Source organism: Vombatus ursinus, unplaced genomic scaffold (assembly GCF_900497805.2).
Source record: "Vombatus ursinus unplaced genomic scaffold, bare-nosed wombat genome assembly UNPS02000582.1, whole genome shotgun sequence".
Taxonomy (NCBI): Eukaryota; Metazoa; Chordata; class Mammalia; order Diprotodontia; family Vombatidae; genus Vombatus; species Vombatus ursinus.
In genome coordinates this window covers 12939307-12966855 of record NW_020940360.1, presented here as the reverse complement: position 1 = coordinate 12966855, position 27549 = coordinate 12939307, and the positions used below count along the sequence as shown (strand labels likewise).

General features: G+C 40.3%; 1 protein-coding gene across 5 annotated transcripts in view; it reads right to left on the bottom strand.

Annotated features, from left to right (window-relative positions):
- ANKRD6 (ankyrin repeat domain 6) overlaps positions 1-27549 on the bottom strand; it is a 278033-nt gene that overhangs the window by 30236 nt on the left and 220248 nt on the right. For 4 of the 5 annotated variants that reach the window (XM_027856743.1, XM_027856752.1, XM_027856760.1 and 1 more), the window contains 3 exons: positions 16044-16142; positions 5178-5276; positions 2954-3052 (listed from right to left, as the gene is read on the bottom strand). In XM_027856743.1, coding sequence (XP_027712544.1) covers positions 2954-3052; positions 5178-5276; positions 16044-16142 — 297 coding nt within the window. The remainder of the gene's footprint in view (positions 1-2953; positions 3053-5177; positions 5277-16043; positions 16143-27549) is intronic. The other variant, XM_027856769.1, reaches the window with a different exon arrangement.

The window sequence follows — 27549 nt, the reverse complement described above, 5'->3', positions numbered from 1 at the left end:
CCAAACTGCTCCCAATGCTTTCCTTTACAGAGGGTAGAAACTGGACTTTCCCCAGCTCATTCCACTCAGCATTTGCTGCTTTCCCTGGCTTCAAATTCATGGAACAAGATGCCCCACCCCTCCCCTTTCTTACGTCCTTTAGTGTGTTGTCTCCCTCAGGCTTTTCTGTCTCCCCATTCAATTATAAGATCCTTCAGAGAAGGGCTGTCTTTCTTTTTTGTAACTGCTTCCCCAGCACTAAGCACAATGCCTGGGACACAGGAGTTTCATAAATGTTTATTGGATTGGATTGATCTGTTGCTGTCGTTCAGTCATATCTGACTTTTCTTACTCCATCTTGGCAAAGATACAGGAGTGGTTTACCATTTTCTTCTCCAGCTCATTTTACAGATGAGGAAAGTGAGGTTAAGTGACTTAGCCAGGGTCACACAGCTAGTGTCTGAGGCCAGATTTGAACCCAGAGAGGTGAGTCTTCCTGACTTTAGGCCCAGTACCACGTAGCTGCCCCAGATTTGAAAATTTTAAATTGCTACATGAATGCATAACATTATTACTATTATTATTGTATTGTCATCATTATGATGATAATAGCTAGTAAAGAGATAATATATAGCTAATAGTAGATAGCTAAGAAAGGAACTTCATCTTTTTCCATATTCTGTTTAGCAGATGCTGGGAAGTCCTAGTATTTCCTCAAAAATCAAAGGAAATTAAGAGTTCTTAGCACTACAGCCACAAGGAAGGTTTTTAGATCTTGTACTCGTGCCCCATTCCTTCACAAAGAGAAAACTCCTCTTTTCAAGGGAAGGAATTGTCTCCCTATGACCAGTTCAGTTTTGGTCTTAAATAATCATTAGGGTTTCATAGGTTTGGTTTGATCAATTAATCAAATATGTGTTGAGTACCTACTATATGTAATGGACTCTGTTATGTGCTGTAGTAAGTTGCCAAATTCTGTTTTTCAAAGAGCTTTCAAAGATTTTTTTCAATATAGTTGAGGAGATAAGGCACATACACACGAAATAAAAGTACACTACAGCATGGGATACACATCAAATACATGGTATGAATAGGAATAGGACAGGAATTCAGAGTGTGAGTCAGCAGTGGCTAAGGTTTCCAATGACAGCTTCAAAGAAGAGGTGAGCAATGAACTGGACCTTGAAGGATTTTATTAAGTGCAAAGGAAGGAAGAGAGAATCCAGAAGGATGGGGAAGGTCAGTTACAGAAATATCACAGACAAAGGCAACTGAGGCAAGGAAGAGCAAGTTTGGGGACAGTAGGTCAGCCCAGGTTCATCCTTTCTAGCAAGTTCCAGCTCAGGTGATACTTCCTGTATGGAGCCTTTCCTGGTGCTCCAAGTGAATGCAATCTCTCTCTTGTCAAATTTCTCATAGCAGCCTGAATCAATTCTTTGAGTTACTTTACTTCCTTACTGAACAGTAAGCCCCTTTTGAGAGTACCTTTGAATTCCCAGAAAGTACACAGCAGGCAGCTGAAAATACTTTTTGAGTGAGTGAATGAATGGATGGATGCAGAGAATTGTGAGAGTTAGGACTGGAAAGGTAGGCTGTGGTCATTCAATGGAGGGCTTCCATTTCCAGTCTCTCCCTCCCTCCTTCCTTCTTTACCTCCCTCTAGAAATGCCAAATGGGGTCAAAGTAGATGATCACTTACAGTGTAAGTTCCTTGATCCGTCTTATGCTTATTTTATGTCCTCCTGAGTGTCTAGCACAATTCTGGGTCAACAGCTTACTTTTGATAATTTCTACTGACTGAGTGTATCTTTGCTATCTACAAGATCTTTTACCTGATCTTGAAGATCTTTTGTGTCCCTAATGAAGATATGCATCCAGAGCTCGGTAAAGTGGCTTATTATGGAGTTCATTACTGATCACAGTGTTTGCCATGGACACATAGGTGTGTGTTAGAGGTGGTGCCACTGCCTAACTTCCACTGCTATATAAAACTTGAATCTTGAATGTTTTTTATTCTGTTGTTAGTATTATATTCTAATAGAGTCTGCTGGCTATAACTGGCAGCAGGAATGCCAACTTCTCCTGTGCATTAACAGTAGCATGCATGGCATTGTGGACAAAATAATGGACTGGCAGTCAGAAAGACTTAGCTCATACCTCACCTCTGACAGTGGCTCTCTGATCCTGGGCAAGTACCTAAACCTCTCTTAGTCTCAATATCTTCCTCTATAAAATGGGGATAATAATTCCTGGTGTATTGTTACTTTGAATACTTGTACTTTGTATAGTTATCAAAAGGACCTAATGAGACAATGTTATATCAAGCACATTGTAATCTTTAAAGTGCTACATTTATATCATTTATTATTATTCTATGAAATTGTTGGGACCCCATAAGATATTAAACAGGACCTGCAAAAGGACAAAAGCAGGCAAGGTCAAGTCCTCTTTTTGGCTTCTTCTTTCCATTGCCTGCTTGCTCATGAGCACCAGTAATGTTCTATTTATGCCAAGTGTGAAGTGTGGTATTCCCATTCTGAGGAATACACATAAGAAGAGTGGGTTTGGAGGGCTTCATTGGAACAGAGAGGCATGCAACATCATGCCAGACATAAACATGAGCATCTGTCATCACCTTCTGGTTAAGCTGATTTTGAACTGCAACAGAAAGATGCTGACATTAACTGGATATAAACTTCCTGAGGAACTGGGGAAGGGGGGAAAGACTTTAGCAATAATAAATGCAATTCTCAGTGAAGCTGCTGTCCTAAGCCAGATGTCAGCCTGCCTCTGGCCTCACCTCTACAGCTGGAATTTCCTGGCAGGATTCACTTTTGTCCAAGACTCTGAGTGCCAGGGCATGATTCAGTCATTATCCGTGGAAAGTGTCGCTACCAGGTCTCAGCCTGAAAGGAAATAACCAGCTCCCTCTACCTCATGAATGGGAAGTTCCTGTCACCTGCTGGCATCTCACCTTGTTCTTGGCAAGCACATTGGCTCCTGCTTTAACGAGAAGCTTGGCAGACTGGCTGAAGCCATGCCAGGATGCTTCATGAAGAGCGGTATTCCCATCCTACAGAAAACACACACACACACACACACACACACACACACACAGACACAGAGGAAGAGCAGGTTAAGACTTCTGAGTTAGAACAAGGAAGTATGCAATAAGAGCACATAAGGTATAAAGAACCTGGTCACATTTTCTACAAAGGTTGGTAAAGCATTCACTCTTGGACTCCTGAACAACTTAATCTTCAGTGAGACCTCTGGGCTACATGAGGGATACTCCAGAAGGCAAGGCTAGGAGGAAAGAATTCCACAAACATTGTCCTATCCTTTCATCCAACTTCATATCTATCCCATTAGACTGCAAGTTCTTCGAGAACAGGGTCTCCTTTTTGCCTTTCATTGTATCCCCAGTGCTTAACAGAATGGTGTGTGGAATACAGTAGGCACTTAATAAATGATTGTTGACCTAATTATCCCACGACCTACTTTACTCTTCACATCAGCTGTAGAGAGAAATATTAAAAAGTTTCAATAACAAAGCCCAAGTCATGGGACTTGGGACAAGGGAATATAATGGTATACCCTCTGGCTTGGGAACCACTCACAAATCTATAGTGTCCAATTGGGTAGGTAGAATTTGTATTCACTTCTTTTAAAATGTGAATTAATGAAGCAGCACTCAAATAAACCCAAGAACAGGAAGAGGCACTGAGGGAAAGGTGGTTTGTCAGAAAATAGATAAGGCAACTATCTTGTAGACTGTTAACTCTTTGAGGTATGGGATTTCTTACATTTTTTGTCTTCGAATTTCCAGTGTGCATCACAAAGTGGGTAATTTTGTCTTTGAATTCTCAGTGAAAGGGGTACCCATATTTGCAGTAGTTATATAATTTAAAAATGACAACCAAACAACTCCTCATCCCCTTCTCTTGTCCCCTTACTACTTTACTTTTTTTTTTCTTGTTGGAAATAATAATAACAATAATAGCTTACATTTACACAGCTCTTAAAGATTTAATCATTTGAGCCATAGGAATTGTGCCTGAGGCCTTACAGGGGAGAGAGTGGCAGAGGACAGAGAGTGGCAGGTCTGGAGGGGAAACAGTTACATACTCCTCCAAGTCCTCAGGAACATCCTGTGTACTAGGCAGTCAGACAGGGGAAGGGACAGGTACTCTTTGCGGGTGAGCATGGGCTCTGACTATGACTACCTACATAGTTGTTTGCACACTGTCTCCCCCATTGGACTGTGAGCTTCTTAAGAGTAAGGATTTTTTTTTCCTTTTTGCCTTTCTTTGTAGCCCCAGCTCTTAGAATAACACTTAGTATATAGTAAGCACTTGCTGATTTGACCTATGACTGCTAGTCAGACTTCAGCAGCCTTCCTAATGGTGGCAGTAAGTTTAAAAAAAATTGTTAGAGGTCAGCTCCAACACTCCTGGTAAGATTATACTTGGTAACTCTAGGTATGGTGGTCTCCATTTTAAGAGTAGTTTTGTCATAAAGTCTATTTTCGGGGGTTTTAAATATTGAGAGCACTGCTATTGGAGGGCAGCTAAGCTAGCAGCCACAGACACTAGTATTCAGTGAGAATCACGATGCAGGAGATACAAAGGGATGAGTATTTAAGGGTATGCCAATGACAGGAAATATGGAAAGCAAAAAAAAGTGGGGGAGAGGGACACATATTCTCTGGGTAAAACCTATCACCCAACATGCTAGCTCCTCTACCCCTCCTTTTTTTGGTGACTGTACTTGTGATTTCATTGACAGAGGATACTATAGCATACTCTCTCCACCAATGCAGGATCACAAAGCCAGTATGTATCAGAAACAGGATTTTCAGACGCCTAGGCCAGCTCTCTAGTCAGTATGCTGCTGGACCAATACACGACATTTAAAAAAAAAATAGGTTTACCCATTTGCAGTCTAAAGCCACCAAGTAGGTAGAGAAGTACAAAGTACAAAGATCAAATTTTCTGAGAGACTAGATCCTCTTATAAGATAAATTCAAGTAAAATATAGTCAATCACCAATTCTTAGCCCATTCATTTTACTTGGAGTTATCCAGCTCCCATCCTGAAAAATATTTAGGACATGTGCCTTATAGACCATCTACAAACCATGTGTGGCCTCACACAGAACCTGGGGGAACAGAGCAGTTCTGAGATTTTTCTTTTTACCTTGTCTTGTCTGTCCAAAGCACACCCCTCTTGAATGAGAGCGGCTATGACCTCGGTGTTCCCTACAACAGTAGCTCGGTGCAGTGCAGTCTGATCCCCCTGAAAAATGAGGCATTACCAATCAGTTAATTCTCTCCACCTGTATCCTTGTGCCCACTACTGACAGGCAGACCCATAAAGAACATAAACAGGAACCCTGTTACTGTGAATGAGAGGGGCTCTGTGCTTCTCAGGAAGAGTGGGTGCTGGGTAGAGAAAACTGATTTCCACTTGCCACCTGACCACTGACCCAGCAGAATTTCAATCCCATCACCCAAACAACTCTATGCCATATAGTTCCAGTTGCAAAATAGGGGTCATGCACCTCAACAAATGCCCTAGGAAGCAGAAAGGGTTAGTGAATTAAAACATTTTAAAGATTCCATTAGAAGATGTTGCCTAGATAGTGTAACTATCACCTGGCATGAGGAATGAATCTAGGACCTGCACTGGCAGTCTTGGATCAGTTTATCTTTAGAGGCAGAAACTGGAATGCGATGGGGTAGATAAGCCCTCTCTCCATTACAGGAGGCATCGCCATCTCACAATTCAGGCTAGCTAATAATTTGTCAACTGTCCCATGATGGTCATAGTCAATGGCAATTCAAAGTGGTTGATTCTTCATGGATTTCTTGTGAGGAGCTCTTGGGGAGCTGTTAAGACCAAAGCACTTTATAATCATAAAGCCTTTGAGCTGAGCTTATTTCTAAGTCTCATCTGAAATTTCATGGTACCATTCTTACTAATTTATACTGTCTCTGACCCCTCTCTGGGTTTAGGTTCTTGGGGTTGTCAAATGTTTCTCCCTTTGTCTCTCAAGGGGATGAATGGAATCTGACTCTGTCACTCAACTTCAAATAAAAAATAATTGGGCACAGTGGCATAGGCCTGTAATCCCTTTTTCTGGGGGACGCTAGAGCTGGTGGATCAGTTGAGCTATGTAGTTCTTCAGGGGTTCTCACTAAGTCCAGCAACAACACAGAAGGCCTCTGAGACTGGTGGGTGGTGGGGAGAAATCAGACTGCCTAAAGGTGGGTGATCCAACCCAAATCAGAAACAGAGTAGATCAAAGCTCCTGAGCCAATCAGTATTGGGACCAGATTTATGAGTAGCTACTATACCGTCAGCCTGGGTGAGAAAGGGAAAGAGAAAAGGGTCAGGAGAGGAGAGGAAAAGGAAAGGGAAAAGAAAAAAAGGAGAAAAAGAGAAAAGAAAAATAAAGGAAAGACATTCTTAAATGGGGAAAGATCAGTACTATAGCAGAAAAAGCTTCTTTTATGGAATCTAAAAGCAAATCTTCTCTATGAAATAATTAGGAAAATCAAACAAAGAAAAGACATTTCTTAATATCTCATAGACTTTTAGATGTGGAACAGAACTTGGAGGTTAGAATCCACCCCCCTCATTTTGCAGACAAGAAAACTGAGGCCCAGTGAGGTCCAGTGACCTGCCTCAAGTCTGCTTCTATCCTGTCACCCAGATGAATACATGGTAAGATCAATGAAAAATATGAATGATTTTTCTAGGGTAGTAGAAATATCAATGAAATGGCTGAAAGTTAGGAGCTCTGAATTCTTGTCCTGATTTGAAGTGTGTAAGCTTAGGCAAACTAACCACTTTGACCTCAGTTTTCTCATCCATAAAAGGACAGTATTGGACTGCATTATCTTTACAATTCTTTCCTGCTCTAACATTCTCTGATTCTACCACTAGGAGTTCTAGACACATGCAATTAGTCCACAAAGGAAGAGACTAATAAATTCATAAAACCTAAGTGCTAGAAGAGGCCTCTTCTGAGCTAACCTGAATGAATTATGATCTGTTTACATAATGATTTGATTAGTTTGTAATTACCTGGGATGCAAATTAGAAGTGGATTAATCTCAGATATCTAATTTACTTTTCCTTCCTGATATTAAAGACATTAATTTTTAAATTTTTTTTAAAAGGGTAAACTTTTAGAACTCTGGCTATAGAGGCAGTTTTATATAGAGGAAAGGCTGAATTTTGAGTGGGAAGATCTCTGTTTGAGGCTAGGCACTGCCATTTATTAGCTGTGTGACCTTGACCAACTCATATAACCTCTCTGAGACAGTTTCCTCCAGATGTAAAACAATGATGACAATGATATCTGCCTTATCTACTTCTGTAGAATTCAAAGATCAGAAAAAAACTTCTGAAAATTAGCCCTCACCATTTAATAGCATTTGCAATGTCCGTTTCTCTTTCATATTCAAGCATGGCATAGTGGATGATATCCTGGACTTGAAGGCAGGAAGACCTGTATTCAAATCCTACTTATCTTACTTACTACCTGTGTAATGTTGGCTAAGTTAATGTAATTTCTCTGGGTATCAGTTTTCTCATTTGTAAAATGAGGAGAATGGAAGAAAGAAAGGAAATAAGCATTTGTTAAGTGCTTACTATGTGCCAGGCCCTGTGCTAAGCACTTTATGAATATTATCTCTCTATGGCTCCTTCTAGCTCTACATTTATGATCCTATGAATTCATTTTCTCAAAAATTTTTAATGGTACTATCATTTCCCCATCCCTTGGACAATCCCAAAAGTGTTTTCTTCAACATGACTCGCAAGTTAAAAATGAAGACCATTTACACATGGCATGAAAGTGCCATTCGTATGCCATATGGGTCTGTAAAGGACTCAGGACAAAAGGCCCCAATCCACTACTGACCCTACCAGATTTCTATTCTAGATGACCTGTTTGATGTTACTTTCATCAAGAGCTTTCCACAGGGCTAACAGAAAACCCCTTGCCTATAGTGAATGTGACTTATCTGCAACATCAGCCATATTATTACTGGACCTGTTTCATTCTTTTCTAATGACATGGGCATCTGTTGTTATAATCTTCTCTCTCCCCATCACCCCCTGGCCACACTTTAATACAGGTTTAAATGTTCATCGCAACCTACCTTCCAGGAATAAGGAGGTGATAGTCTTTCTGTACTCTGTCCTACTCAGGTCTCATATGGAATACTGTGTTCAGTTTTGAGTGCCATAGTTTAAGGACTCTATTAAAATGGAGAGCTTTCAGAGGTGGGCAACCAGGATGGTGAAGGGGCTAAAGTGAATGTCATAGGTGGATCACTTAACAGAAGTGGACATATTTAGATTGGTGGTATGAAAGCTCCAAGCTGTGGTCATGTATTTGTTGGGCTGTCATATACAGTAGGGATTACACTTATTCTGTGTGGCCCCAAAGGGCAGAATTAGGAGTATTGGGAGGAAATTTCAAAGAAGCCAGTTTAGACTTGATGTCAGGAAAAGTATTCTAACAAGTCAAGCTGTCTCAAAGTAGACTGGCTTGCCCTGAGAAGTGACTAGCTTTCCCTCCTCAGAGGCCAGGTCTTCAAGCAGAGTGAGATGGTCACTTTTTTGGGTATGTTATAGTGGGGATAGATTTCTGGCATGGAATATACAAAATGGCCACTGAAGTCCCTTCCAGCTTTCAGACTGTGATGCTCTAAGTTCTCTTATAATTCATAAAGCTAACAAATTCCGTTTTCCAAGGAAAATTGCTCTTTAACTCAGTCCAAGAAGCTAAATTCATCCATTCAGTTCCATGATAGCCAGTATTTTCTACAAATTTTCAGTGGTATTATCAGAATCACACAGAGATCAAATGACTTTCATCACGAGACAGCAGTTGGAACTCCATCTGCATCACACAAAGAGGAACCCATGACTTTTTCATCTTCTGGCTTATCAGCTCTGGTAGAGAACACACATGATAGCCTAGGAGAAATGGAATGGAAACTCTATCTTATCCATTTCATAGATCACACTATACAGCCCCAGGTTGACACTTTTAAAAATAGCTATCTATGGTAGTCCAACTTACCGATTTTACTATTGAAGAGAAACTGAGTCTCAGGAAGGTTAAGTGGTTTTTTTTCAAGTCACACAGGCGATAAGCCTCAGAGGTGAGATTTGAACCTAGGTCACTCTACAACTGGATAATGAGCTATGTTTAGAATAGATTGAAGGGTCTTTGGGGGCACAGCTTATAAGAAACTGATTCCAGACACAGATGACACCAATTCGAACTTGGCAATCCCTTAGTTATAGCTAAGGCTAAATTCTTCTAAGGAAAGGAGAGAGAAGAGTAAGAAGGGATAACAACTCGTTGTCTACATGCTGCTTCCAAAAAGGCAAACAATCTCACACCTTAAGGCCCAATATCTCCCTCAAATGTAGCAGACAAGACCAGTCCAGCTTTCAATCTTTCCTTCCCATAAAGGCAAAAGCTTTGATGCTGAAACACTCCTACTTTGAAGACTACAGCTGAGAACAGCCAAATGTTCCCTTAATGTTTCTACACTTCATCCAGTCATCATTAAAAAAGCCCCAAAAGGCACTTAGAAGCTGCACTGGGAATCATACAATGTAGCTGAAACATATTCCCTGACTTCTTTATGACTTTAAAAAACCCTCCAGGAATGCCTAAAATCTTTGAAAGAAATGACAGGATGAGTATAGTAGTCTTAATAGCATCCATTCAACAAGTATTTCTTGAATGAACACTATATGCAAGGCATGGAGGAGGGATATCTTAGGTAGAGGCATTTATTAAGCACCTACTATGAGCCAGGCACCACGCTAAGCAGAAGATGTACACCACAAAATTTCAAGGATATAGCATTTCTCCAATAGGGACATGCTGTTTTATTCCCCTACCCTATCCTAGAAGCTAAAGATAGGGAAAGCCTATCACTTCCTGTGAATGATGCCCCCACTTTTAGATCCATTTTAATTCCCTGTAGGATAAGATATGCAATAATTCTTTGAATCTGCCATGTGCCTGGTCTTTACGCAAGACACCTGGGTCAACTGCTGAAGAAATCGCCACAAAGTGATTTTGAGTATGTTTGTGATTTAAAGCTGAGAAGAGAAAATATTTGAGATCTGGTCCTGAGGATTGAAGACAGAGACATCCCTCCACACTAGGGTACCAAACTGGAGCCTTGCAGAAAGACCATGACTTCTCAGAGCCCAGAAGCAGTTCGGAAGGCCAGAGTCTCCTACTCATTAGCAATAAGCTAGCCTTGGATAGTCAATGGATAGAGCACTGGGCCTGGAGTCAGGAAGATCTGAGTTTAAATCTAGCCTCAGATATTTTACCAGCTGTTTGACCTTGGGCAAGTCACTTAACCTCTTGTTGCCTCAGTTTCCTCATGCATAAAATGGGGATAATAATAGCACCCACCTGCCAGGGTTGTAGTGAGGATCAAATTAAAGGATAATTGTAAAGCACTTAGCACAGAGTAGGTGCTATATAAATGGTAGCTATTACTATTAATTATTCTGAATCAAACTTTGAGTTGTCTCCCCCTTATTGACCAAGTCACAAAATTAAAGAACATCTGCATTAGAAGGCAACTTAAGAGACAATCCCTCCATTTTATAGATGAAAAAAAAAAAACTGAGAAGTACAGAAATGAAGTGATTTGCCCAAGGTATTATAGAGAGCTAGTGGCAGAGTCCAGACTAGCATTCAGTTCCCCTGATCCCCCAATTCAGAGCTCTTTTCAGAGTTGTCTCCTTATTTATGAGGGAATTCAAACCTGGGATATTCTTGGAAAGAGCCAGACAAAGTGGTGGCATTTGGGCTGTCTCTCCTAGCAATTATCAAAATCAAACTCCACTGGCTTGCCTCTAAGATGAAATACAAATTCCTCTGTCTGCCATTAAAAGGAATGCGGGGGGATAGAGAGTAGATCTGTGATTTTACTGACATAAGGAACTTCCAAAGGAGGAAACTCCTTCTACCAAAGCAGATCATCATCTTCTTTGCAACTTATAGTCTTAGAGAACAGCTAGCCGTACTGAGAGCTAGCTAGCTAGCATTTACATAATATTTTAGGGTTTGCAAGGTGTTTTACAAATATGATCTCATTTTATCCTTGCAACCACCCTATGAGTAGGAGTTATTATCCCCATTTTACAAAGCAGGAAACTGAGATAGATAAAGTTGACTTGTTTAGGGTTACACATTCAGTATGTGTCAGAGACAGGACCTGAACCCAGGTCTCCCTGACTCCAAGAATAACACTCTAGACATTATATCATACTACTTCTCATTGGCCTTTAAAATTCTTCATGCCCTGGCTCCAGCCCAACCTTTCTAGTTTCATTCCATAGGATTCCCCTTAATGTCCTCAGTGTTCCAAACTGACCCCCTGGCTGTTTCTTGTACCCAACATTCCATCTCCTGACTCTGCCTTTGCCCATTAGAATGGAAGCTCCTTAGCAGTGGGCTTGGCACATCATAGGCACTTAATAAATCCTTGCTGGTTTATGACTGATCTGCCTAAATTATCTACACCATCCCTGGAATGTGCCCCCTCCTCACTTTTACCTCTTAGAATCCCTAGCCACCTTCATAATTCAGCTCAGATGTCACTTTCTGCACACAAGGCTTTTTTTCTGATCCTATTTGCTAGCCCATCCCCAATGTTATTTTCTATAATCTGTATTTATTTGTATGTGTACATGTTGATTCCCCAATAGAATTTAAGCTCCCAAAGGGCAGGGACTAATTTTCCTTTGTCTCTGTATCCCTACTGTCTATCACAGTACCTGGCCACATAGCAGGTGCTTAATAAATTCTTGTTGGATGGATGAATGGTTTGGATATGGAAAAAACTAAATACTGTAGATATATTCTGATTAATCAACAAAATGTGGGAGAAGAGGTTGTACTAACTGGTAATCTGAAGAACAAGGGATTCTTCACCCAGCAGTTCTGATTAGGAAGACACTGAGCTATGTACTAAGTTTCATGAACTGATGACATCCTGACTGCCAAATCCCTTTTATCTATCTATCTATCTATCTAGCTGTGTGTATATATATACACACACACATATATATATTTTTAAATTTGGGGCTTTCAGGAATTTGAAATCTCTGGAATCAATATCTTTAGATTTAGATCTATTTGGGCTTTCCTCCAAATGGTCAGAAAACTGAGAATGGTGAGAAATAGTGGGCAGAGATTTTTAAGCCAAGCGATAGGACTAACCCCAAGCCATGCAAGCAGGAAGCATGCATCTTTTCAGGAGCAATCATGCCAGGGCAAAGCACGCATGCAAGCCTGCTGAAAGGAAGCATGAGGCCAGAGAGATGCGCAAAGGAAACTGCTAACCTCCTTCTCTCTCTCTGATCTTCTAGGTTCCTTCCTAGCCTTTCTCCTCTGGTCTTTCTTATTTTTCTCTTCCTTGATGCCTTTCACCGTGGTCGCTCTGTCCTGGACTATTTCTGAGGTGTGTGCCGTATGAATGCTCATGGACCAATCAGAGACCTTGTTAGAGCTCCAATAGGATTTGGCAGGATTGGCAGGAAGCAAGAGAGAATTAGCTCCTGGGGTTCCAAACTCTAAAGAACTGGTTTCCACAGGTTGAAATTCATAATAATCCCACTCCAGGCCACTGAAGGTCATTCTTCCACTAATTCTCAGTCTTTAAAAATGACTTTAAAGAACAATATCTGCAGAATATGAAGTTAGGGTTTTAAACTCTTCACAACAGTTATGTTCACTATCAGTACACACTGTCCAGGATAGGGAGATAATTTCATTTATTAATTTTCCCAGTCTTGTTAAAAGAACAAAAGCACGGAGTTTTCTTCTACTAATACTTGCAAGCATACTGAAAGACCTCTCATAAGATCTAAGATCTGGAGCTAGAAGGGACCTCAGAATTCATCTAATCTAACCCACTCTTTTTACAGATAAGGAAACTGAGACTCAGGGATGTGAAGAGATTTGCCTAAGGTCATTCCAGTTGTCAGCACTGGAGGGGAGATTTGAACCCAGGTCTTTTGATTCTAATACCAGGGCTCTTTCCACCACACCAAATGGCTTCCCCACTCAACACCATGCCACTCAACACATTATTGACTACTCTAGAAACAGAGGCACTGGAATCAGTGGTTGCTCATACATTTAGAAATTCATTCTTTCATTACAAACAGAGGCCAGGGCTTGACCACATCATTCATTCCCAACTCTTAATGACAGCAATACAAGTTTTCGTGATTGTTTTAAAAATGAGGCATATAACAGAGGAAATGTAAGTATTTCGGAGTAGGACAAGGTAAAGACACAAGGAAATGAATAATTCCATGTGCATGAGCAAGGAGGGATTGCAGGGTGCTATCCTCTGAAATTAGCTAAGACTTTCCTTATGCTGATGTTTGCCATCTTGCTATCGATCATCACTTTTGCCTGCTCTCTCCCCTCCACCCCCATAAAAGTAGCCTTGGTTATTGTCAAACAATATATGCTTCCTGAATCCATTGAAATCCAGCTGCATGATGACTCCTGTAGGACCTGCCACTGGAAATGTGTGTGGTTCTCCATGTCTAGTACCAGATTTCTGTCAATATATAAATGAGGATGTGATTACATCACCAGAATACGAGATTGTGCTCTGTCTCACATACCTTCAGCAACTCAATCCAACTCATTCTACTCCGAGTCACTCACTTAAAAAACAAGAACCACACACACTGAGGTTAATCTTGTCTTTGGAGGAATGTTCGATGGTGCGTGTGTGTGTACATGCTTAAAGGCACATATTGGAGATCAGTAAATTTAGTTAAACCCATCTTCTTTAGAAAACTTTGCTTCTGCTGAAATGCACAGTCTTTCCATGAAAAGAATGGGAAAGGTCAGGCATGGTGCCACACATTCATAATCCATGCCCTAGAAGAAGCTGAGGCTGGTGGACCTGTGGATCTTTTGAGTGTGAAAGTTCTGAGCTGCAGTAGGGCGTAAGCCAACTGAGTGTCTGCACTAAGTCTGGTATTAATATACTGAACACATGGAATCTCAGAAGGCCATTACATTGCCCTAGAAGAGACAAACTGACCCAGGTTGGAAAAACAGAATAGGTTTAAGCTTCCATATTGATCATAATTGGTATCAGGCTAGTGAGTGGTTCTGTACTTCCAAGCCCTGATGAGATAAAGAGACACAGCCTCAACATACAAGTAAGGGGAAAGCCTCTTGCATCATGCATAGCCACACACATGAACAATCAGCTCCATGTTCTCTTATTTCTTTAGATATGCCATCATTGTTACATTTCTATGAATACTTGGCATTAGGGCTTTGCAAAATGACCTCTGGAAACACTAGAACAGGTCGGTGAATCTCATCTTAGCCACACCCAGGTACACCTACAGGAATACCTGGCATTAGGGCTTTGCAAAATGACCTCTGGAAACACTAGAACAGGTTGGTGAATCTCATCTTAGCCACACCCAGGTACACCTACAGGTACATCTACAGGTGTAGATCTGCTCAATTTCAGGAATTATTAAAAGTTAATCTGGAGGAGGTTATATTAAACTCAGTATTTTCAAGAGGACTCAAATGACCTGTACTTTTCTCACACATATCCATGTTTATCAGAGAACACTACTGTATAATATGTAGGTAGAATTGACCTAGTTTCCAATCTCCTGTACAAGGGGATACAGTGAATTTGAAACTGAAAATAAAATAAAATTTTTTAAAAAGAGGGGTATAGTAACTTCCAAGGGTATGATTATATGACATAGGGATAAATAGTTACTGACTTTTCTTATACAGAACTGTCATTCTGCTGATGTTTAAGGCTGACCCTCAACAAATCAGATATCATTCACCACCAGCCACTGAAGTTGCCTCCTGCAGGCTAATGCTATATTCCAGTAGGATCTCGAAGAGGATTTAAACTATTAATGAAGGTGAGAAAAAGGAAAAAGAAAAACTGATCTTCTTCTTTCATTTTATATCCTATATCTTTAAGAAACTTCAACTATAAATACATCTAATAGAGGAGTTCTTAACTTTTTTTGTGATATGGCACCTTTGAGCCTTGATGAAACTTAGAGACCCCTTTCTCAAAATATTATTTTTAAATAATAGAAGGAAATGCTAAATTTTAGAGGTTATTGAAAATAAAGATGTAATTTTTTCTTTTTCTTTTTTTCTGAGATTACAAGGATTTTATTGTTGACCTTTTTTCTTGCTCTGACCCCCTTGTTTCCTTTAAAGGGAGGCTAAAAGTTTGGTCAACAGATAATGATGGATTTTTTGGCCACAGTCAGATTTACATCCACTGGAGTGTGGAGGCAGCACTCATAAGAAGAAATCAAAAGCCCCCTCTGTTGTCCAAAAACCCAACATATAAAATTCCACCAGGCTGTAATTCACAAAGTAGGCAGCAAATCTCATTGGATATTACCTAAAGATTCAAAGTCATGACATTTTCAGGCCAAGAACCCCCCGCCCAAAAGGCCACCAGGGCAGGTGCTCACAGCAAGAGGTTGGCAGCTACTATTCCCCCTACTTTGTAATTTTTCCTCACCCAGGTTCACAGACTCCCCAAAACCTACCTACCAACTCCTTGCAGGTCCCATTACACCAAGTTAGGAACCCCTGATCTACATATAAATCAGTGTCACAAGGGAGTCCCAGTGAGGCTCTCCGTGTACTTAAAAGTTAAACAGGTGGCAAACAATACCCTTTAGTGCTAGTCCTATTAGATGGAGAAATCACAGGTAACTGGAGAAACCAAGCATCATGATTCCTATTAGAATTTGCTACTGGGTATACAACTCAAGGCATCCTTTTAGGCTGATCCTCAGAATTATTTTCCCTTGTATGTGATTGACCTACATGAGGGAATCATAGAAGTTAGTCTGGCCTGGACTAGCATGTTTTTCTTCACTATCACTTTTAATTGCACCATATACTTCTCAAGACGGATTTTGATTCTTGACATGTGAACAACCCCCAATCCCTTTACTTACATCATCCTGGACATCTAGGTCACAGCCTGCCTTCAACAAGATCTGGACAACAGGAAGATGGCCTTTATTGGCAGCAAGATGTAGTGGTGTCCGGCCATGCTGTAGATGCAAAAAAAAAAGATGCTGATTTCAGATCAATGAACAATCCAGAAGCATCACCTCTACATCCTCCTCTTCCCTACCCCACTAAAGAAATGTTGCTTTGCAGTGACTTTTATTGAGATCTTTTCTCCATGTTTACATAGAAATTCTCATTAATTTAGTTAGAACAAAAGCTAGGCCAGGATTGAGATGAATAACTGAAATCCATTTTAAAAAATAGAACTTCATTTTAGTCAATAATATTAGCACTCTCACTAGTTTTTTATAAGAGTCAATTTGTAAATTGAGTGGTTTAACTTTGTCTTCTTTCATTTCCTTCCTGGTATCAGTGTTAGATGAAGAGGGAGAATAGCTAATGGTCTCAGAGGTGGGGAACCTGCAGCTTTGAGGCCACATATAGCCTTCTAGGTCCTTGGGTGCAGCTTTTTGACTGAGTCCAAGTTTTACAGAACAAATACTTTTATTAAGGGGATTTGTTCTGTGAAGTTTGGATTTAGTCAAAGGGCCACACTTAAGGACCCAAAGGGCCATATGTGGCCTCGAGGCCGCAGGTTCTCTACTCCTGGTAGGTAACCAAAACAATCACAAGTTAATTGTCATCTATCTAAGCAAAAAACACTAAAAAAAAAAAAACCCCAAATATTGTTTCTTATCTTCCAAATTCTTTTCCCCAAAGAACTTTTGATTCTGAGGCCCCACATCCATGGCCTCCTGGAAGAAATAATGCACTTCGATGCAAATAAACAAATTAGAAAATTAAAAAAAAAATGTTTTTCTCTCCAAAAAAAATACTATATTCCCAAAGAATGTGGATTTCTTTTTTTTCCTCCCCCGATTTTTATTCACCCTGGGGAAATGGCTCTGCCCAGGGAATCAACCTTTCTTTAAATAGCAGTCTCCCAGTATGCTGGAAGATACCACCTAATGTAAAACAGGGAATCATTCTTGCCACATTAAGGCATGTTAGTCTGCTCAAATGGTTTACACCCCTCTGTGAAAGAATAGCTTAACAGATGACTTACAGGCCACACAGAAAACAAAGTCTCTACATGACTTAGAACTTCTGCAATATAGACTGTTTTCATGGTTCAAAGTTGTGAAAAACCACCAGAATCTGTTAAAACTATCCTTAAAGTCTAGATTTATTTGTTATATACTAGCTTGTTATGGAGAAAGTAGCAATCAAGTGATAAGAGAAAACAAAGACTTAATTTCCACAAGTGAAATGCAATCAAAGAGGTAGGATTCTGGGTACAGAGGGAGAAGGAGGTCAGAGCTTACTTTAAAATTAGATTTTTTAATTAAGAACATAGCTTCTCCCCAGAAAGTGGGTTATAAAAAAATCTTTAGAAAAACATCATCTAGTATGAAGTCAAGGAGTGACCTTCACTCCGTGATAATTGTGTTCAGCCACATTCCTATTTAACCTGAATTTTTAAGGTTTAATGAGGATCTTCCCTAGTTGTTAGGACAGCATAAAACTGATAGGGGTTTTATTGACTGGTTTCTTCTCAATGGATTTGGTCATTCATTGTAGTACAGTTTGAGATGTTTCCATTTCTACCTTTACTACAAATACATCCATGGAGTTCATACTTTGTAATTTTATGAGCATCTTTCATGGGAAAGTTTACGTTTTCAAGAGATAAAGAGTATCTATTGTCTAAGTGATACAGTGAAGCTTGTCCATACATATATGTCTCTTAGACATATGGTGCAAATGGATTACAAGTTGGGTCCAGAATGACGTAGGCAGGGGAGAACAGGCGAGATGGCTTTTAAGAGAATGTGGGATTCCTTAAGTAATACCAACTTATCTTCAAAACAAAGGCCCATCTTTCTAAATGGCAATATTCTACTGACCCTCTATGGCTGCAAGTCACAACAATGCTACAGACTCCAAAGAATTAAAGTTGAGTACCACTCAAGAGGGCATTGGAAAGGCATGTAGGGCCCAAGAGCAGGCTAAAATACAAAACAAAGAACCACGCAGAATCAGAGTATGGAAAGAGGGCCACAGATTTTTGAGCTGGAAAAAACATCAGAGGTTATCTAATCCAAGGTCTCATTTTACATATGTGGAAACTGAGACCCTGAGAAGTAACATGACTTGTTCAAAGCATCATCAAAGAAATGAATCATCAAGAAAGATGACAGGCTGATCACATGGTAAGAGCAAGGGATAACCAATGGACCACCTGTGTGTGTGTGTGTGTGTGTGTGTGTTTATAACATTTGAAGAAAGTGAGGAAATCCCCTGACACACTGGGTGGCCCTCTTGAGTTGAAGTTATGAGAGGACATAAATAAAAGTCATCAGGGCAGGCAGGTAGGGACAGGTTGAGATCTGTGTTACTGGAGGGAACATTCACACTGGTGAGATCTGAGCAGCAAAAAAGGGGAAGTGGGCATGTATTAGTGTAGGATGGAAGAAAAGAAAGCAGCAGGCAAGGGAATGTGATTGAGTGAAAACAGCACCAGACCAGTCATCAGCTTTCAACTAGCTTTGTGGCCTTGAGCCAAGATGCTTCAATTCTCCAGGCCTCAGTTTCTTCATCCACAAATTGAGGGTGTCAGACTAAATGACATCTAAAGTTCTTCCCAGTTCTCACAGTCTATGATTCTCCTAAGTGCTTTGGAGATGATTGGGTAGGTGAAGACAGTATTTGGAATATGCCAGCATTTGAAGGACTGGGCTTATGTCATAGGATTACAGATTTAGAGGCGGAAGGGTCCTCAGAGGTTGTCTAGCCCAAGTTCTCCATCTTAAAGATAAGGAAGCTGACAGTTCAGAATCATGTGAAAAACTTAAAATAGAAAAAATGCAATTATATAGACTGTTCTTGTTTTACTGTAAATTCGCATTAAGTAAATTTGACTTAATGTAAAGAATTCTGAAAGAAATCTGCATTCCAAAAAAACACCTATGTTAATTTTACTGTATAGTACTGTTCTGTCGCTCCACTTCTGCCCCTTGACTGGGCAGCCCACCCACCAAACAAATCCTTAAAAACCCCTCCAAGTTAAGGCAGGAAAAGGAACATGCAGAAAGACTGCTACCACACCACTGGTGGTAGATAGGGGCTTGACTTGAGACCTCCAGCACAAAAAGAGGAAACTTTTGCTAGGCCACGTGTGTCTGTCTTCTGTCTGTCGGTGCCTGGGTATTGCCTGTATGTTCCCATCCTCCTCATGTTGTCCCTCTTCTCCTGTCTATGTTTGTGTCTAGCCCCCATGTGTCTGCCCCCAGCATGTTCTTCCTCTCGATTCTGGACAGGTGTTCTTCCTCCTGCTCTCACTTCTCTGTCCCTGGACTCCACATGTCCTTGAACTCTGTGCTGGCCTCCTCCCTCCACTGGTGCACAGCTTCCTTCCCCTCCCTCTCTCCCCCATGTCTATAGGCAAATTCCCATTATGTAAAAATCCCTTTATGTAAAGGTCTGTGGAACAGTCCACTTACATAAAGTGAGGACTGTCTACATTTACATTTCAAGAAAACTGCCCAACAAATAAAGTTGGAAAATAAATCTAATGTACAAGAAGAGAATTAGCAATGGTTAAACCCAGCAGCATTTCAGATGAAGTGAATAAATTTGAGGAAAGGTCATATGGAATGGTTCTTATACTTCTCACCTTGCAAATCAGTTGGAGCCCAAACCACAGAACAGAGCTCCAAACCTAGTCAGATAAAATCAACTGACTAATTAAGGGTAGGAAGTTTATACGGCTGCTCTAGAATTATAAGGTAGGCAGGTTGACAGCAGGTTTATTATTATTATTATTATGACCACTACTATGACTATTACTAATTAGTTGTAGTAGCAGCTAATATTTATGTAGAGCAAAGGTTCAACTTTTTTTGTTTTGTGGACCCCTTTGGCAGTCTGGTGAAGTCTATAGACACCTTTTCAGAAAAATGTTTTTAAATACATAAAATATAATAGCCTTCAAAAGAAACTATATTGAAATATAGTTTTCAAAATATTTCTAAAAACAGGTTCACAGATTCCAGGTTAAGAACCCCTGAGCTTTAAGGGTTTCGAAATGTTATATATATGTGTGTATGTGTGTGTGTGTGTATTTACATATACACATACATACATATATACACACATACATATATATACATATACATATAAAATCTTCTTTAATCCTCACAACAATCCAATGAGGTAGAGACTATTATTATTCCCATTTCACAGATGTGGAAAACTCTCAGAACTAACCTAGATTAGTATGATAATGTCAACAACAAGGATCATAGCTGTTATTGATATAGCATTCTGAAGTATGTACCAAAGTTCAGAATGACTCTAGGGAAGGGGAGAAATCTGGACCAATTCCAAAAAGGGAAGAATATGAGACTAATTTCCTAAGTGTGTTTAGTTTACTGATCAGTTGCCACATAAGTCAGTAAAGGACACTCAAATACTCTTATTAAGGGTCTTATGGAGTTCTTAGAATTTCTCTACCTCTTCATCCCTTCTGCATAAGTAACTGGGGATGCAATTATTTTCACAGTGCAAATACTTATCATAAGCAATAAATGTCCCATGAAATGACGTTGCTACTTAGTTTTGGATTCACTAGAAACTCAATTAATCCAACTCCTTTCAGTGGTTTCCACAGAGGAAGTTCTTAAGGAATTCTAGTTGATCGATCAATGAATTGCCTCTCCAAGGACAATGTGGGAGATATCTTCCATTTGGCTGTCTTCTGGTTTGGTTTTCAGCAAGTATTAAGATGGATACCATTTAATTCCTCCAGTGGTATGTCCATATACTGGTCCCTAGGCAAGAATCTCATACTTGGAGTATCAGCATCTAAGTTGATGCTGCTGACTTAAAAACTATAATTCTTAGCTCCCCTACCCCCTTTTCTGCCATCAGCACTGAAAAACAAAAGGGGTCATGCAGATAAAGGTCCATTGTGTATTCTTCTTTGTTTCATGGGTTGGCCATAGCCAAAAAATCCACCAAGTGGAGAGCCTGTTGGTGCCTCTCTTTATCTGGCTAGGCAAAAACAGACACAGCCTGTTTCTGAGACTGAACTCGAAGCCTTTCCAACATAGTGGAATCTGCCAAGAGGTGCTTTGCTGGCTTAGTCTTTTAGAACTTAGGGTCATCACCACACCATGATGAAAAGGCTTCAGAGCAAAATTATGGGGGGGGGGGAGGTTCTGCCACAAAGTGGCAGTGTTGGAATGGAAAGGGATATTGCCTTCCTGGCCTACAGGATAACCATTCCCACTGGAAGCACTTTAAAGGAGCAGTGTCAAACTCAAAAAGAAATGGGGGCGACTAAACCATATATAAGGATCCCTGCAGGCCATATATTGAATTAGAAAACCATATATATTTATACATTTATTTTTTAGTAGTTAATGTATTTTGTTAACTATTTCCCATTGACATTTTAATCTGGTTCAGGCCATGCTTGGGAGTGAGTGAAATGCATGCTGCCTATGGGATGTGTATATGACACCTGTGTTTCAGAGACACCTTTCCTGTATTCTAGGACTAGGATTTTACAGCACAGAACTAAATTGCTTGCATGCATGCACCAGTGCATGCACGCATACACAGATGGGCACACACAATCATCACTGTGCTGCAGGAAACAGACAGAAGTGAGAGAGTCACTTGTCTATTCAGCACTTAGCACAGTGCCTGGCACATAACAGAAGCTTAATAAGTGTTTACTGATTGATTGAATGGAAACTGTAAGTACTGGTGAAGGCCTGAGGGGGCAGTTAGAAGCTGTGCTTTTTGGAATAAATGCCATGCCTCAGGCTAATTTTGCATTCAGATTTGTTTTTCAGTTTCTCAGAACTGGCAAGCAGGAAAGAACAAAAGTTAAAAAAAAAGATAATTTATCATATTGTGAATGACAAGAAAAAAATTAGCAAAGATAATAAAGTTTCCTTTGTGCCCCCACTCCTCTCACCCAGAAAAATTAGTTCAATTCTTGTTCAAGCTAGATTCCAGTGAGTGAGGTTGTCCCATTCTCACTCTTCTGTTAACCTTAGGGAGTCAGACTGTCTTTCGGTTGGTTACAGATCTCACTCTCAAAAAAGCTGTAGACTTTTGTATAAGCTGCTCCACTTGGAACTCCATGGCTAGCTTTAGACCTGAGCAGTATCTCTAGTGCAGCAGTTTCTAACCTGCATTATGTCATGGACGTCTTTGGCAGTCTGGTGAAGCCTGTAGACCCTTTCTTAGATTAATGTTTTTAAATACATAAAACAAAATATAGGATTACAAAGGAAACTATATTGAAATACAGTTACTAAAAAAATGTTTTTCTAAGTTCATGGGTTCCAGGTTAAGAACCACTGGGGTTTTAGCATCTTATGGACAAGAATGGTCAGGATCCCCTACAGAACTTTCCCTGGGCTAGTCACACATTAGAGCCCCAATCCAGACTTACACCTCTGGGCCAAGACTGAACAAACTGTCATCCTTCTTAATAGTATCATCCACCACCTGCCAAATAATAAATGATACCCAAATCACTAAAATGAGAAGCTTCCTTTAGACAGAGTGAGGGCCTGCCACAGGTTGGCATACTACCAAATATAGGCAATCCAAAGCCAGGAGGTAGAAAAACTGGTAGGATCACTCCAAGCAGCACTTATTTCTCCTTTGGTAAGGGCCATGAAGGAGGGCCAGGGCTGAGGTGCACTTTTAGGCAAGTGCACAGCAATAGGCACATGAAATGTCTCCAGGTAGGGAAAGAAGGAAAGAAGGGAGGGAAGGAAGGAGAAGGAAGGAAGGAAAAAAAGAAAAAGAAAGAAAGAAAGTAGGGAGGAAGGGAAGGAGGGAAGAAGAAAGGAAGGAAAGAAAAAAGAAAGAAGGAAAAGAGGGAGGGAGGGAGGAAGGAAGGAAGGAAGGAAAGAAAGAAAGAATAAGATGAAATGAAATGGCCAAACCCAGAAACAATTCTGGGGCTGTATACCCTTCTGGAATTACATGGATATGTTCCAGCTAGTTGAGCCCCTATATCCTGACTCCAAGCATAATTTTTCTGTGGTAACAAAAAAGGAAGAAAGAAAAAGAAAGCCTTAGGGTCAGAGCACCTCACATCCCAGCAGGTTATGGATAAATCACAACAGGTGATTCTAAAGGGAGAACAGAATAGGATGAGGACAAAACAGACAAGTGCCCTCACACTCTGGCTCTCACTGTCTGTCTGTCTCCCTCTCCCTCTCCTTCTACCCCCCCCCACACAATCCCTCACAAAACCTCCAAGTTTAACTGAAAAAAAAAAGCCAACTCCCAATCTTTCCAAAGGGCAAATGCAGCTCTGTGGCTGCAAAGGGAACATTCCACAGGCAGAATACCACACTAAGATAACAATCTCCTACCAGTGAAGAAATAATTGGAGGTTGGCCAAAGCTAACTTAGGCCTAAAATAAACTCCAAAAGGAAGCAGGGGTGTTTATTTTCATAGCGGGTGAGACTCATTTGTAAACTCTCTCCTCACCTGCACATTCTCCAGCAGGCAATACTGGGAGTTTACACTGGAAAGACCTGACATGAACACCACTTAACACAAAGGGGAGAGGGGAGGGAGGAGGGCAGATTATCTGCAAATGGCAGCTGAATCAGGAAATCCACTCCTCTCTTTTAATAGGTGTCATTGTGCTTTAACGTCACAAAACGTGATGGTGCATAAAGACTCTCGGAACACAGGCCTCACAGAATGAAATTCTCACTTTCCTAGTCCCTCTCCCCTACTTCAATAACTCAGAACCTTGTATACCAGAGGGCTAGGTTTATCAGATTCTAGTAACACCTGCCCTGGACAAAGAAGGATGGATATTCCCTTGGGGAGCTGCTGCAGAGTCTGAAAAGAAAGGGATATGGGGTGGCTCTTGCTATAGATACTAAAATAATGCAAAAGAAACTCATACATTTGCCATGTCCAAAAATATATGTTTCATTCTTCAAACACCATTTATTAAACATCTACCATGTGCAAAGCCTGTGTTAGATGCTGGAGATACTGAGGTCCTACTCTTAGGGACTGTCAATTTAATTCTGAGGATATGATAAATACCAAAATAATTTAATATAACAAATAATAATTATGTATATATTACATATAGTATAACATGTATATGTTACATATGATAAACATTTTTAATACGATAAATTTAATGTAAGAAAGAATGTGACATCTTTGGAGTGAACAGTTTCAGTTGAATGAGGTCAGAAGCCTGATTACAAAGAGTTTAGAAGATAATGGAAGAAGATAAGATAAGTTGGAGTCACATTGGCTTCAAGACCCTATTCCTCCAGTTACTTTGTGGTGACTTTGAAGAAGATACTTAGCTTTTCTGAGTCTGAATTTTCTCATCTGTAATAAATAATACTTGAATTACCTACCTGAGGAAAGTGTTAATCTTAAGGTGCTATATCACTTTGCATTACTATTGTTATCATTAAAAGTAATGAAATGTAGCAATGAAAAGCTGTTTGAGGTTAGATGGCCTGAATTTGTTGTAGACCTAGTCAATTAGTTTCATAAGTTCTTTCAACAGTGTTGAGCTGGTCAGGGGTAAGTGTACAGGAGGTTGATGGTAGAAAAACAGAAGGTAGAGGAAAGCATAATTGAAGTGGTTAACCACTGAATAAGTAAAGAAATTAGGCCAGACTATAATTGATAGACTAGGGAAATGGAGAGGAAAGTTCTCTAACTTTCAAATAAGGAAGAGGAAGAAAAGAAAGAGGAAAAGGAGGAGGAAGAAAAAGAGGAGGAAAAGGAGGGAAAGGAAGAAAAAGAAAAGGAGTTGATAGATTGGGAAAATAGAGAAGAGAATTCTCCATCTTTCGAAGGAGGAAGGGGAAAAGGAAAAGGGAGAAAATGAGGAGCAGGAGTAAGAAAAAGAGGCAAAGAAATGGATTTAACTTGCAATGTCAAAGACTTAGGTTAGCTGCAAGGAGGATATCCTAACAACATTTTTTTTCCCCTAAAAGTTGCTGAAAGAGAAGAGATTAGGGATATGCATCCTTCTAGCCACTAGTGGTTTTAACATTTAGATGAGAGAGAAAATTCTGAGAGAAGAGGAAAATCGAAGGAAAGGGATAGAGCAAGGAAAGGGTAAATGAAGAATGTGAAAGGACAAAAAAGAAGGGGCATACTTATTGTAGTACTACAGTAACCTTCTCCTCCCCCCACCAACAATTCCTTAAGTGATATTCACTGGTTCTTATGTCATGGGTTGTTCTTCTGATGAACTCCTATTTGGGGGGACAGAAGACTGGGAGCATCATAACACAGACAACATGGAGAGCAAAAGATGGCATTATGTTGCAGAGGATTATGGCTTTAACTTCTTGGGTAGGAAAGAAAAAAACCAAAATCAGCTTCAGCTTTTTCATTCTCTCTCTCTTCTCGTCTCTGTCTCTGTTTCTGTCTCTATTTCTCTGTCTGTTTCTGCCTCTCTCATTCTTTTAGGTAGTGTCTTTTGGTAGCAGGTATTGACCCTGAAATTGATAGGAGGACTCAAAATGTCCCTTTAAGAGAGTGGTGGTTGCCAAGAAGAAATGATCTTAGGCAAATCTGGGTGCCTTCTATTAACTGGTTGTGTGACACCCTGTAACTGAGGTAGCAAGTTGGAGGTAGCAAGATGAGGGCAAATCTTGGGGTGAAGAGAAGTTTTTTCCCCAAGGAGTCAGTCAGGGGATAGAGCATCTCTCTTTTAGCCAAATGTCTTGTCAGTCCTTTCTTTCTCCTAGCAGCAATGCAGCAGAAGAATCAAAAGTACAAGGAATAGAAGTGCAATAGGAGAGAAAGAGGAAGCCCAGATTGGGCACGAAGGTGGTTGGAAACAAGAGACCAGGAACTTGCTTCAGAGATAAAATGTGAATGTGCCCATCTCCTAATTATATCAAACCCAAAGCAACTGATTTGACACAATACCCACATGACCCAGAGAGTGAGGAAGTGTTTAGTATAAAGAGCACTGAATCTGCAGTAAAAAAAATCCTGGGATCAAGTTCCTGACCATGTGTCTTGGACAATTCACTTCATGGCTTTGAGCCTCAGTTTTCTGATCTGTGAAATGGGGTTGAATGGAATATCTCTAAGCTTCCTTCCAGCTCTAGATAGATCTCCAAGCACAGGATCCTAAAAATTCATACTTGTAAATCAGTAGGCAAAAGGGCCAACAACATAATTCAGATGCCTTCTACCATAATGTCCTACAGTCTTGTCTCACATGAAGAGGTGGTCCATTCTCCTTACCAAGGAAAACTCCTCTACATGCACAAGTGACTCCATTCCATCTCATCTTCTCCAGCAGATTACCTCCTCTCGCTATCATCCCCCACTCTCACTCCATTTTCCGAGTCTACTCGCTGCTTCACTACCGCCTACAAACACGCCTCAAAAAAACACCTCCTCATTCAATCCATCTATCCTTGATAGCTATGGTCCTATCTCTCCTCTTTTTGGCAGCTAAGCTCCTTGAGAAACCTGTTTACAATTGATGCTTCCACTCCCCTTCCTATCACTCTCTTCTTAACTCTCTACAGTCTGGCATCCAACCTCATCATTTAACTGAAACTCTTCTCTTCAAAGTTACCAATGATCTCATAAATGCCATATTTAATTGTCTTTTTTTACCAGTCCTCATCATTCTTGACCTGTCTGCAGCCTTTGACATAGTTGATCACCCTCCTCTCTTTGATAACTCTTCTCTCTAGGTTTTCATGACACTACTCTCTTCTAGCTCTCTTTCTACCTATCTGACTACTCCTAACTCTACTTTGCTGGATCTTTATCCAGATCATGCCTGCCAACTATAGGTCCCACAGAGTCCTGGGCTCTGTTCTGGGCCCTCTTCTTCTTCATCTATACTATTTCGCTTGGTGATCTCATCAGCTCCTATGGATTTAGTTATTGTCTCTATGCTGATGATTTGCAGATCTACTAACCCATCCGTACCTCTCTCCTAACTTCCAGACTCAAATCTCCAACTACTTGAAATAATCAGATTGATTCTGTCTTTTATTGATCCTATTTACAGTTAATTGATTTTGTACTGTAACTAATTGCCTAAGTCATGATTCTTTGTCTCTGAACTTAGTTCAGAAATTCCGCTGTCCTGTAATGAGTTAAGTTTAGAAATACAGTTCTCTTGTTAATCACTGTTGCATTCCATTCTGTTATTCTTGAAGGATTTCTGGCTTGTTATCCAAAGAATCTGGTCCACTACCTCTAATCTTGCAGGTAGACTCAAACAATTAACATTTCTCAGTCACAGGAGGGAAGAAGAAGGTTGTCACAAGCCCCTCATTCCCAATTTCCAATCAGTCATATTGTCCCCCATGCCTCAGCTCTGTAACCAGTCATATTGACTTTGCTATTCATGATGCTGAGCATTTTTAACCAGTTAT